This window comes from Eubalaena glacialis, chromosome 10, assembly GCF_028564815.1.
Source record: "Eubalaena glacialis isolate mEubGla1 chromosome 10, mEubGla1.1.hap2.+ XY, whole genome shotgun sequence".
Taxonomy (NCBI): domain Eukaryota; kingdom Metazoa; phylum Chordata; class Mammalia; order Artiodactyla; family Balaenidae; genus Eubalaena; species Eubalaena glacialis.
In genome coordinates this window covers 109,332,178-109,345,570 of record NC_083725.1, presented here as the reverse complement: position 1 = coordinate 109,345,570, position 13,393 = coordinate 109,332,178, and the positions used below count along the sequence as shown (strand labels likewise).

The following is a 13,393-nucleotide window of genomic DNA, read 5'->3' as shown; positions in this document are numbered from 1 at the left end:
AACTTTAATGTAAATAAAGGAAAGGGGGTGGCTCTTCAGGAAGAATGCAGACAAAAAATAAAACTTCACAATGTCTCTCTGCATTTCCCATATTCTGCGTCTAGTCCTTACATTGGTCTAAAGCTTTCACTAAGATCACTTTATGTTTGGTGTTCTCAAAATACTCTATTGTTTTTAAATTATATGAGCAATTCTCAAAACCCATAATTTATACATATCTAACATGTTGGTTTAACTGCCCATCTAATAAAATACCTATTACAGTAGTTAAATAGTATACTCTAACCATCTTAACAAATGATTCAGTTCAATGCAAGCTTTATGAATCCTTGCCTATAATTGAGGAGACTATTCCTGTAAGCGTATGTAAGTACAGCATACTTTAAAAAAATAAGAAATTAAATTCAAAATAGCCTCCCAAATCCAGCATTATGCATAAGTACATAGTTATAGATAGATACGGGTATTTAGATATAGATACTTCTGAGAATGGAAAGTATGAAGTGTAGCCCATCATTAGGGCTCTGGTTTCTAGGATAACTCAGTGTGATTACAGGCAATTTTCTTTATCTTTCTTTGATCTAATCTGGGTCTCCAGTCTGACACATATTTCAGAAAAGATTAAAGAGTTAAGGTAAATATGATAATGAATCTCTTAAATCTCAATCCAGTATTATTTCCTATTACGCAAGAAGCAATTTCTTTCTTTTTTTTTCCTTAAGTTTATCCTAGCTTGACATAATGAGAAAGAAATGTTGGTTTTCCCCCAACATTCCCAATTTGACTTTCTATTGTCTATTTTTGATCTCATTCTCAGCAAAAGTACATAGTAATTGGTAGAATTTTTTTTCACAGGGTCTAGTAGTATAAAATCCCTCTGCAAATTAGTAGCAGAGTATGAACTTGTCTTTCCCTTACAAGTGATAAAATAGAATATCCACTACATGGCAGGGTGATACCGTAATTTAAATCAAGGCACGAATAATGTACATTAATTGCTTTAGAGAGAATAACAGAAACAAACAGAAAACAAGATGTTCATGGTTTAAATACAACCTTGAAAATTTTTTATTCTGTGAAGGAAAAACGTTACCTGTCAAATCAACAAACAAAGGATGCTGAGGCCATCAAGCTATCAGCCACTACCCCTGCACCCCTACCTCCAACCCCGACAGGTGAGCCCTGAAGGAACTCAGGCTGGAGACAAACGTTGCACCCTGAGGGGACTCAGGATGGAAAAGTACAAGATACTGGCCCCAGTTAAGGCGCATGTCAAAGGAATGATTTCAAGGGGCCCAGACTCTTGCGTCTTCCCATACACAGAAAAGCGCTAAATTCGTTAACTTGAGCTATCTGGTTTTCTTTAATTAATGGTAATCTTCTGATACTCCAACTACCTGGTTTTTGTTGCAAAATGCATATATATGCTGGCTTCTCCCTGCCTCTTCAGAGCAGTCTCTTAGAACCAGCTGACAGGCTGTCTTCCAGGTTGAAGTCCATGGAATAAAAAATAATTATCAACTTTTATGTTGTGCTTTTTTTTTTTTTTTAGTTGACAATTTCATCTCTCAGGAATAAGGAAACACATGCTCAAAGATGGGAAATTACTCGACCACATTCAAACATCAACTCACCTTTGATTTTTATCTTTGTTTTTCCAATTTTCAATTCTGAACTAGGAGTGATGTGTTGGCTTTCGGTCACTTACACAATCACACAGTTCGAGTAATAAATAGTATTAGCAGTTCATTTCAATCCATTTTATAATAAGTAAAAACACAAATAAAAAGGTGATTAATAACATGTACAGATATTAGTATAAATATTAAAATCCTTACAGAAATGCAAACCTTCCTAAAAGAGCAAACAAAACAAACAAAATGGTGAAAAGATATTTATCTATTAATACACACACGCATATATCCATACACATATGTATGAATGTATATGATGTAAAATATCATGTATATGACATAAAATATTACAGAACTGAACCAGAACATATTGATTAATTAATAGATTTAATGACAAAGTTAAACCCAACACTATCCTATATACATGAGAAACTCATAAACAAAGAGATTCAGTAAAATTAAAACTAAAGAATGAGTTAGCAATTCCTAAATTAATTTCATTTTCGTGAACAGAAACTATTCTGAATGATTTGAGTCCTTTGAATTTGCTGTGGCTTGCTTTATGATCCAGCAAATAATCAAATGTGATATATTTCTAATGTGCAGTGAAAAACACATGTATGCTACGTTTGTTGGTAGTCATATTCTATCAACATTAACTAGGTTAAATATGTTAATTATGTCATTTAAAACTTCTACAACCTTAGACATTGTATTGCTTGTTTACTCATCAATTGAAAACATAGGTTACATACAGTCTCCTATGATGATACAGGACTTGTCTATTTCTTTTGTATCTCTGGAATTTTTCTTTACGCATTCTGAAGATCCAAATGTGCATTGACATTTGAATTGTAACCTCTTCTTAGAAGGTGAACATGTATGTCATTATGAAATTATCTTCAGTAATTTTATTTTATTTTAAACCTACAATGTCTCATATTGTTATAGATGCATGAGCTTTCATTAGAAAGACTTTGCTTTGTAATATATTTTTATTTTTACAATGTCTAAAGTAGATGAACACATGCTTGACTTACTACTGAGAAATTTTACCCAGGTCCATACCACACAGAAACATTTATTTATGTTCACCAAAATATAACGAGTCTTCAAAATGTCGCTATTCATAATTTTTACTGAAAAGTAAAAAAATAAACAAAAACAAAAAGAAACTTAGAAAACCATCAACATTTTATGTATAAAATTTGGGGTATATTGATACAGTGAAACTATACAGCAAAGAAATTTGCAAGCAACAAGATGAATAAATGTTATACCTATAATGATGATCAAAAGAAGCCAGATACCAAAAAAAGTGTTATGTATAGTTTTATTTATATAAAGTTACAAACAGGTAAAACATTAGTATTACAAGTTTAAATAGTGTCAACAAAAAATTAATCAGTGGATCTAAGAATTGGAAAGTTTTATGTGAGCCAAATTTGAGGATTATAACCCAGGAAGAACATCTCAGAAAGCTCTGAGAACCGTTCCACCAGTTAGAAATCAAGGGACAGTTATGTAAGTTTTTTGAGACAGATTGCTGTACATCAAATGACGTATTATTGACAGTTTACGTAATCTAGATCTAAGCTTCATCATGGTGGGTCATGTGACCCCTCACAAGATCAAGAAAGAATGTTGTCTTTTAAGGAGTTGTTTTGCTGATGCTGGGAGAATGTTTCTCTTTATAGTTGAGCATGTATTCCTGCTGATGGGGATGTTTAGTCGATGCATAATGCAGATACACAATGCACAGTGGGGAAGAGAGGAGGCCGGAGGCTAAAGCCAGAGAAGGATTTTCTTATGTTTAAATTTTTCTTGTCTTGCCATAAGATATGAATTTCATTTCATAATAGTAATCTCTTGGTCTCCAAGCTCATTAAAAGGTGTGCTTACTTTGTGAAAACTTGTGGTGCTGTTCATGCACTTTCCTGTATGCATATTAAAACATATATATATGTTTGCATATTAAAACATATATACATATATATAAAGATACATATATACCTTTATCATATATATGTGATACAGATATTAGACAAAGGTAAATAAAAAGAAATAAGATGCCAAAATCATGACCTGTTATAAAGGAGAATGCAGACCATAGAGCTTTAAATGTATTAAAAGAAACAAATACTATATTACAAAAAACAGGAATCCATAATGAAGTTATAACAGTTATTAATATGCATATATACAATGACAAAGCAACAATATCCATAAACCATACTATAGGAGATGAGAGGAGAAAAAACAAACACTCTCAATTCAAAGTAAAAAGCAACAACAACAAACATTTAGTAATTAAAGCTGTAATCCCAAATAACACAATCGTATGTATATCCCAGAACTCTACTAGCAAGGAACAGAATTTTTTTCAATTGTTCCTAAGCAGTTTTAAAAACTGACTATATTTTAGGGCTTCCCTGGTGGCGCAGTGGTTAAGAATCCACCTGCCAATGCAGGGGACACGGGTTCAAGCCCTGGTCCGGGAAGATCCCACAGGCCTTGGAGCAACTGAGCCCATGTGCCACAGCTACTGAGCCTGTGCTCTAGAGCCCGTGCTCCGCAACGGGAGAAGCCACCCCAATGAGAAGCCACCCCAATGAGAAGCCCGTGCACCGCAGCCCCCGCTCGCCGCAACTAGAGAAAGCCCGCGTGCAGCAATGAGGACCCAACGCAGCCAAAAATAAACAAATAGATAAATTTATTTAAAAAAAAAAAATTGACTATATTTTAACCGATGAGTAAAACAACAAATTTATCAATAATAAACATAATAAAAATGTAAATATCATTTATTGGTCACTAATAAATATAAGTATAAATAAGGCAGTCCATTTAAAAATGTAAAAGCATGCCATTAAAATATTACAAAGGAATAATATAGACCACAATAGCAAAATTACTATATGAGATATACTCTAGGTGATTGTCAAAATAAATTATATGGTATATCAATAAAATGAAAATAGATAAAACATTCCACTTGGAAGGTCTAGAAAAAGGCCTTTATATAGTGATAGCACCTAAAATTTAATCTTCCCACCCAACCTCCCTGAAACTTTTCAGACCAGGGAAATCAAATGAATAGCCCACACTTATTGCATCACTGTGAGAAAGATAACCCCGTGAAGTGAAATTTGCCTGTAAGTAGAGAAATATTCATCAGAAGAGAAAAGGGTTATCTCTGGGCCTCAAATTACCATAATTCTATGTGTGTATAGTGAAGAAATCTGAAGAAACAGATTAGAAAAGACAAAAGAAATTGGAGATCTTATTAGTGGGACAACACAGGTAAAATCAATCATAAAGTTCCACTTACATAACCAATAATTGAAAACAGGTCAAAAGTCTGATAAGAAATAGCATTGGCTAAAGGAAAAAGGCTAGCAATTGTATAGGATTTGAGGTGAAAACTTTGGGGAAAATTCTTTCTAAGAGAAAGGAGAAAAGGAAAAAGATGACAGCACCCTTTAGAGTTGTAAATTTAAAGAGAAAGAAGATAAGTAAATTATGTGAAGGATCTTCCAGAAACAAGATGAAAGAAACATACACACACACAAACGATCATCAAGACCTCTCAGCAGCCACGCATTTTACGTATAGAGGGATTCATATATCGATATAGGTATATGCACACATATATGTGTAAGTATGTGAGTATACATATGTGTGTATGTGTATACACACACACTTCATTTCACTATACTACAGAAGAAAACAACCTTAAGCTAGAATTCTTGTAAGCCACACAAAACCCACAACTTAGTCCACTAAGTTATCAAAAAAATCTGTATCCATACAATTCTACTGTAAGGGGAAAGGGGGGAAAACATAAAATGTGTCAAAACATTCCAAACAATGAAAATGTCCCCAAAATAATACCACATGCACACAGACACACACACACAGCAGAAGAAAACTAGAATGCTCTAAATTGAACTAAATCTCCTTAAAAAATCATTTGGAAATACGAAAAATATGTCATAAACATAAAATAAAACATGAATAGAAAAAAAGAGATTATGTCAAAAAGAGTTGATTGGACTCAAGAAAGAAATCAAAGAAAAGGCTTTTTTGAGAAATCAAGATTAAGTTACAAGATAAAAAAGGATAGGAGAAACAAATATTGTATGATTCTGTAACAGGGAAGAGCCAAATCTGACTGCATGTTGGATCTGTTTCTTTTACTTTAACCTTTGCTTTCTGCTGCTTTTGTTCACTAAAAGGATACTGTCTATACATAATGGCCTGCCTCAGGGAACCCTGCCCCTCTACCTGAATGTTAAACCGAAGTGCCTTTGCTCAGGGAAGCATCCTGACCCTGTCCACCTGTGGATGGCTGCAAGAAAGAAGAAATTAACACATCCTCTCCCCGAGGCTGGCCATTCCAGGGGATATTTGCAAAACTTATAGCCTTTTTACTTTACTTCCTCATCTCCTCCCCCTCTCTGTTCTATAAAAGAAACTGGCTTCCAAACCCCGATAAGATGGTTTTTCAGTGACTCTAGTCCGCCATCTTCTCGGTCTGCCAGCTTTCCGAATAAAGTCGCTATTCCTTGCCTCAACGCCTCGTCTCCTATTTATTGGCCTGTCGTGCAGCGGGCAGAACGAGCTTGGACTCGGTAACAATTCCACTTACATGAAATATAATAGGCAAATTCATAGAGACAGAGTAGATTAAAGGATATCAGTGGCAGAGGGAAAGGGGATGAGGAGTTATTACTTAATGGGTACATAGTTTCTGTTTGGGTGATGAAAAAGTTTTGGAAATATATAGTAGTGATGGTTGCACAACATTGTAAATGTAGTTAATGCCACTGAGTTATGCACCTAAAGTTGTTAAAGTGCCATTTTTTAAAAATTTATTTATTTATTTATTTACGGCTGTGTTGGGTCTTCGTTTCTGTGCGGGGGCTTTCTCCAGTTGCAGCAAGCGGGGGCCACTCTTCATCGCAGTGCGCGGGCCTCTCACTATCGCGGCCTCTCTTGTTGCGGAGCACAGGCTCCAAACGCGCAGGCTCAGTAATTGTGGCTCACGGGCCCAGTTGCTCCGCGGCATGTGGGATCTTCCCAGACCAGGGCTCGAACCCGTGTCCCCTGCATTGGCAGGCAGATTCTCAACCACTGCGCCACCAGGGAAGCCCAAAGTGCCTTTTTTTTTTTTTTTTTTTTTTTTTTTTTTTTTTAATGTAAACACATTTGAGGAATGTTGTCTGTGGAGCTTGAATAAGATGCTGTCAGAGAAGAGAAAATACTGTCTCAGAATGTTACCAAGAAATAAGATAAACAAGTAATCACAAAAAGACTTGGTATTATATTCCATTACAGGGATGAGGTATATAAGGGGATTGTTTGGATGAATTGTTGACAGAAAAATCAATAGCCAAGGACATTGAGAGAGGAAGGACAACAGACTGTAGTAGCTTTTTAAAGAGTTTTTGTTAGACTATAGGAGATGTGTGCTGGGAGATGCAGCGTCCTCCACAAACTGAACTGAGGCAACATTAATGTTTTCCTTTTACCTGCAACTCAGTTTTCTTCTCTTTCTACTTCTCTTCTTTCTGAGGTGTGAGTGTTACGAACTTTCTTTCCAGGTCATTAGAGTTTTCTCATAATTGTCCCCATATTAAAACAGAAACTGATCGGTACCTAGTTTCAGAGGAAAAATATGACTTGATTGATACAATTATTTTTAGGTCTTTGAATAATATTTTTAAAAAGTTCAGCTTCACTTTGGTCAAATTATCCCAATGGGAATTTCCAAACTCACAGAGATACTGCCATAAATGTCTGCAAGTTACATATCTCCCAGGTAAAGTTGTTTAGAAATCAGACAGGAACCATGTGTTGTCTTTGTTTTCATTTTCACCATAGAATATAATAAAAGTGCTATTTAAAGGAAATGAAGAATAGTTGCCAACATAAATGCTGAAGGTACCATTTTATTCTCTTAAATACTAAAATAAAACTGGAGAAAGACTCTTGAATTTGCTTAAGAAAAAAGCTGCACACCTTACCTTAGAGAGCAGGTAAGTTCTATTTTCAGGATTCTTCAGAATTATTTGCACAGTGAGACATTACTGCATATTCATTGAATTTACTGGTTAATTCTAAGTATGGTACTGTGAAACGTTACATGTACCTTAGATTTAAGCCAAATACCTGGTGAGTTGGACATGAGTTTTCTTTAATCAACCCACAATTAATCACTGTCCTTAGGTCAATAAGAAATATATTTTTAGAATTTATTATTAAAATATTAATTTAATGACCATTTCCCCCTTGGCTAATGTTTGTTAGAAAACTTTAACCATATTTTATATACAGTCGGCATTTGAAACTATCTACTTGGTAATATAGAGCATCTTTGGTGGCTACATATGTTTTATAGAATTCATATATGATAACTTACACTTTCTATGCCAATTGTATAAAATAATTAAAAACATGACAATGATAAATATTTTTCATAACTTGGGGAATGTTAAGGGGAAACAAAGCAGAAAGTTAGTGATTTATATTCAGTGAAGGATATAGAAAATCTGAAAAGGAAAAACTCAAGAAGTACAGAGTATGTCAAACCACTCTATTCCTACTTCCTATCAATTGTCTGAATGTGTCATATTTATAGTTTGAGTTTCTCATTCCTGTATTTAAACACCACTTATTCTATTACAATTCAACCAAAACTGAGCTATTTATTAAAATAGGAAGTTAATGAAGATGATCTGAATAATCCTTCAGAATGAGTGAAAGGGTGGAGAATAAAGCATGGTCAGGTTTAGTTCTGTACATTTTGGAGACCATCCAGGTTGGAGACCACCACGGTTTTAGGGAAAGTGACTGAGTTTTAACATATAAGCCTGCTGTCAAGAGTCTAGTCTCCAAGTACACCAAGGGAGTAAAAAATGGGGAAAGGTTACAGGGATGGGTTTCTGTGACCTCCAAATGATTTTTGCTAACAAACAGGATACTAGTCAAAATTAGAAGAACCATTCTAAGTGGATCTTTCTGTGTCTCTATCATTCTGAAGTAAATTTGATTATAAACATCTCTTAAATACATGACAAAACAATTATAATGATAATGACATATAATTAAAATGAATTTCCATTTCATTCTATCAAACATTTAAATTACATTTATTCATTAATTTGGCAAATACATACTGAATACTTAAAACAATCAAAGTATAGCGTGGGGATATAATGAGGAAAGGAATAGAATTAATAATTTAATTCATTATGAGACAAAGTGCCATCTGATTGATTAAATTATGAATGTATTATCTAATTCATTGAATCTTTCAAATTTCATCATTTCATTATCCAGTCACAATCTTACTATGGGAGAACTAGGTAACTATCTTACTAAATGAGAATTTCAGTAAAGCCTACCTTGGTAATTTTAGTCTTTTTCCCACCGAGCACAATTTCTGGCACATAGTAATTAATAATTAAGAACTTTCCCCACATCAACAGGAGATGAGTTTTATTTTCCTTTCTTTAGAGATTAAACAAGTGAGGTGGCTTAGAAAGTTCACATAATCTGTCCCAAAGTCAGGCATCCACTATTCTACATAGATCTGAATGGCATAAATTTTATTTATTTATTTATTTTCATTATGTCCAGGTCAGGGAGAAAATGAGGCACTGGCCCTAACTCTCACCAAGATAAGATTTCCTTAGAGAGATAAGCTAAAGCATTTAACAGTATCTGGCAATAATTAGAAAAAAAATATGAAGCAAGGTAGACAGTTCTAAGAACCAAAAGACTTAGAATATTTGAGTATTCATTGCATGGTGGGCTATAGTGAAATCTACCTGGAAGTAGTAGGAGTTTAATACACTCTGATAGGATTGAACAAGGATTGATTGGGAACCACAAGTCCAGCTCCACTGCTGCAGGGAATCATTAGGAATCCCAGGAAAGGATATGTAAGTTTGAACTGCAGATGCTGGAGATTTCTATATACCTGGATTGCATAAAGGGAATTTAAAATAGCAGGCTATAAACGATCCAAAGAAAGGGATAGCTCCAGGAATTTCTGCTTCTTTCTAGGGAAAAGACCAACTTTGTTGTGATTCTGAGACTGGATCAGTTAATCTTAAAGGAGATAACAGAGACAATAACCTGAAGGTGAGTTGTAAATTTATTTTGACATGTTTGGAAAATAAGTAAATAGTTATCAACACCCAGCTGCTGACACCTCCTAATTTATGTCAGAACCATGGACAGTTCAGGTCCAGAGGCAGTCCTTAAAGATCTAGTTTAACTCCCACAGCTTACTTATGGTTAAACTGAAGTATAAAAAAGGGTTGCAGCATATTATAAATCAAAGTTAGGAAATAGTACAAGATGAAGGAGACAATATTTTGTTTCATTTTCCAAATAGTCCAGTATTTTAAAGAATATCTTCTGTTAAGTTGATATTATTTATTTTTTAAAATATGAAAATATAAAATGATTCTTGTAGATAGATTAGTCATACTTTCTTATTTTCTATAGAAATAATTAAAAATAGGGAAAATACTTTCAAGTTATTCCAAAATATAGATTATAGTTTTTGAGTCATGCATTATATAGATTTTGTATTTTAAAAAGTAAATTAATTGATAGGTTTTTTTTCATATTTTCCCCTCTTTCTAATATACTAGACTGAGTGCATTTACATGATTATAATTTTTAAAAGAGTTTTGTGTTTTGTATGAAATATCCAAGTATTGGTAAACAAAATAATCTGCATTTAAAAATCCTTTGTTTATTTTCTTGATAATTCATAATCATTTCATTGATTTTCCACTTTCAGCCTGCAAACACACTTTTCTCAAAATGGCATTTACATTGTCTTTTTCAAATATGATTTGACCTGTTATCTGATAAAGAATCTCACAGAGGCAGGATTTTGGAAAACCTGTGAGGGAAAAAAGGCTGAGAAAAGTTAATTGATCAGTTCACACAGCAAGTGTGAAATAAAGAATAAGCTGTGACTGAATATTTAACTTACAGTGTTTCCCACCAAATCAGAAGAATATAATTTAAGGGAGAAGTTAGAGTAGAGCACTGCATTCTTTTAAATGATTGGGAATAATTTTAAAAGCCTAAAATGTAATTGTTAGTTGAATGAGATGGCTTATTTGACCACTACGAATATCCCCTCTTCATTATTCAGTATGAAGCATATCAAAATGTCATTTTGTGGCCATTGATGATAACTCTCATACACTAGATAGATTTATGTTTTTTTCTCTTCAAAATCCTACTTTATGTACACAAATTTGAATGGTGATTCCACTGAAAGGAAAAAAAGGAGGAGAGTGTTACAGCTTTGAAAATAAATTGTGAATATATTGGCTCTGAAATTATGAGTAAACAAAATAAAATATTTTAAATACCAAGGTCCAGTGTTTTGTATAGCTGAAGTAGAGAATTTATGGTGTGATTTAGTGGAATGATTGTTTCTCAGTAGTTCTTCCTTCGCCTATGATTCTTGAACTTCTACCAGTAGAAAGGTTTTGATTTGTCCTAAGGTGTAATAGTTATTAACACATTATTAGAGCTGGTCTTACTTTACAGCAATGAGTAGGAGGAGGAGAAGGAAGAAATAACAGGAATGAAAGTAAGAAAGGCCTGAAATACTAAGATGGATGATGTAGGGACAGAAAGGAGCATGCATTTTCAGGATGGCTGATTATTAAGACGAGTTGAAGAGTTTGTGTACATCAGTTAGAAAGAAGCCAATTTATGCAAGTGAGTAAGCCATCGTATGAGACTAAAATTCAAGCAAAACTTACTATTATTATCCTTGAATGCCTTGCTGAATGTCAAAAACAAATATTTTAAAAGTCTGAGATGATAAATGTTTTGAAAAATAGAGATCATTATACTTTGCTTGTTGTCCTTTTGGTTGACTATAAAATATAATATTTTATTTGTAAATTAAGCATATTTGTAAATTAAGCACAAGAGAAATATAGCCGATTTTGGCCATGTGTATATGCCTCATGATTCCAAATTTGCTGATTTTTTTCTATTTATCCCCTTTCCACCTAGGAGAGACAGCAAGAAATTTCTCACATATAACGTTATCCACATATTATACTTCATATATTTGCACTATTTGTATTTTCACTCAATATTTCATTTCTGTGTGTATTTTCTAATAATAAACAGTGAGAACAGGAAAGAGATATCTGTTTTTTTTTTCTGCAGTACCATTTCTTGAATTCTACCAGGGCATAATATCCAGTTATGTTTGATAATACATGCTAATAGTATGGTTACATAAATATACTGCATTCTACAACGTTAGTTAGTCTTCATCTCAAGTACCTAAGATTTTAACCAGCAATTAACGTCTTCAAGAAAGGGAAAAAAAGAACTCCAGGAAAGACTTCCTAAATAAAAATCTAATCATTTTCTTCAACTTTTGAACACTTTCCATTACGATCTGCCCCATGACAAGGAATGATATGCATCACTATATTTAAATATTTATAAGAATTGATAATTATCTAATTTCAGCTGGCTACAAACTGCTCTGAGTCATGGAAAATAATAATAACATCACAGAATTTATTCTCTTAGGACTTTCTCAGAAAAAGGAAATTGAAGTCCTCTGTTTTTTCCTGTTCTTGCTTTGTTACCTTGCAATTTTGGTCGGAAACCTACTTGTCATGATTTCTATCACCTGCAGTCAACTTATTAACCAGCCTCTGTATTTCTTCCTGAGTTACCTCTCTCTCTCAGACCTTTGCTACACCTCCACTGTGACCCCCAAGTTGATCACTGACTTGCTGACAGGAAAGAAGACCATTTCCTACAATGGCTGCATGACACAGCTTTTTACCATGCACTTCTTCGGGGGGATGGAGGTCTTCATCCTCACAGGGATGGCCTATGACCGCTATGTAGCCATCTGCAAGCCCCTGCATTACACTGTCATCATGACCAGACAGAAGTGTGCTGCCATGATCGCTGCTTCCTGTGCTGGGGGATTCCTGCATTCCTCTGGTCAGTTTCTCCTGGTCATCTTTTTACCCTACTGTGGCCCCAATGAAATAGATCATTACTTCTGTGATGTGTATCCTTTGCTGAAACTGGCCTGCACTGACACCAGCAGAATCGGTCTCCTGGTCATTGCCAATTCGGGCCTGATGAGCCTGGTGACTTTTGTGGTCTTGTTGATATCTTACGCTATGATCTTATATACTGTCAGGTCCTACTCTGTAAAGAATCGCCGCAAAGCTCTCTCCACCTGCAGTTCCCACATCACTGTGGTGGCCCTCTTTTTTGCTCCTTTATTCTTTATTTATTTTCGACCAGCAACTACTTTACCAGAAGACAAAGTGTTCGCTCTTTTCTATACTATCATTGCTCCCATGCTCAACCCTCTAATCTACACACTGAGAAACATGGAGATGAAGAACGCCATAAAGAAACTATGGTGCCATATTACAGGAAAAAGGAAATGAACTGAAAGACATCCCTGATTTTCACCACTGAGCTTGTTGAATATAAGACTTCTCTACTCTGAAAACTTTAAAATGCATAATGTTTGCCTATGTATTTGTGTCTAGCAACATGTATAGGCTCAAATATGAGCAAAATTTACAATTCCAAGGATTTGTCCAGGCACTCTGCTATGCTCTCTTCTAGCTTTATTATTTATATCTCTTTTGCCCCATTGATTGTTTGGCTGTGTAACCAGTTTGCATATTTAGCAGCAGACTATCAAAGCCACCATG

The 13,393-nt window shown here is 34.4% G+C and overlaps 1 protein-coding gene across 1 annotated transcript; it reads left to right on the top strand.

Annotated features, from left to right (window-relative positions):
- Positions 1 to 12,190: 12,190 nt before the first annotated feature.
- Positions 12,191 to 13,120, top strand: LOC133099584 (olfactory receptor 4P4-like). Its single transcript, XM_061203330.1, has one exon. The coding sequence runs from the start codon at positions 12,194 to 12,196 to the stop codon at positions 13,118 to 13,120; it is 927 nt and encodes a 308-aa protein (XP_061059313.1). The 5' UTR covers positions 12,191 to 12,193.
- The last annotated feature ends 273 nt before the right edge of the window (positions 13,121 to 13,393 follow it).

Excerpts from the sequence above, each read along its gene's own strand:
- LOC133099584 (XM_061203330.1), top strand. The coding sequence starts at position 12,194 with ATGGAAAATAATAATAACATCACAGAATTTATTCTCTTAGGACTTTCT.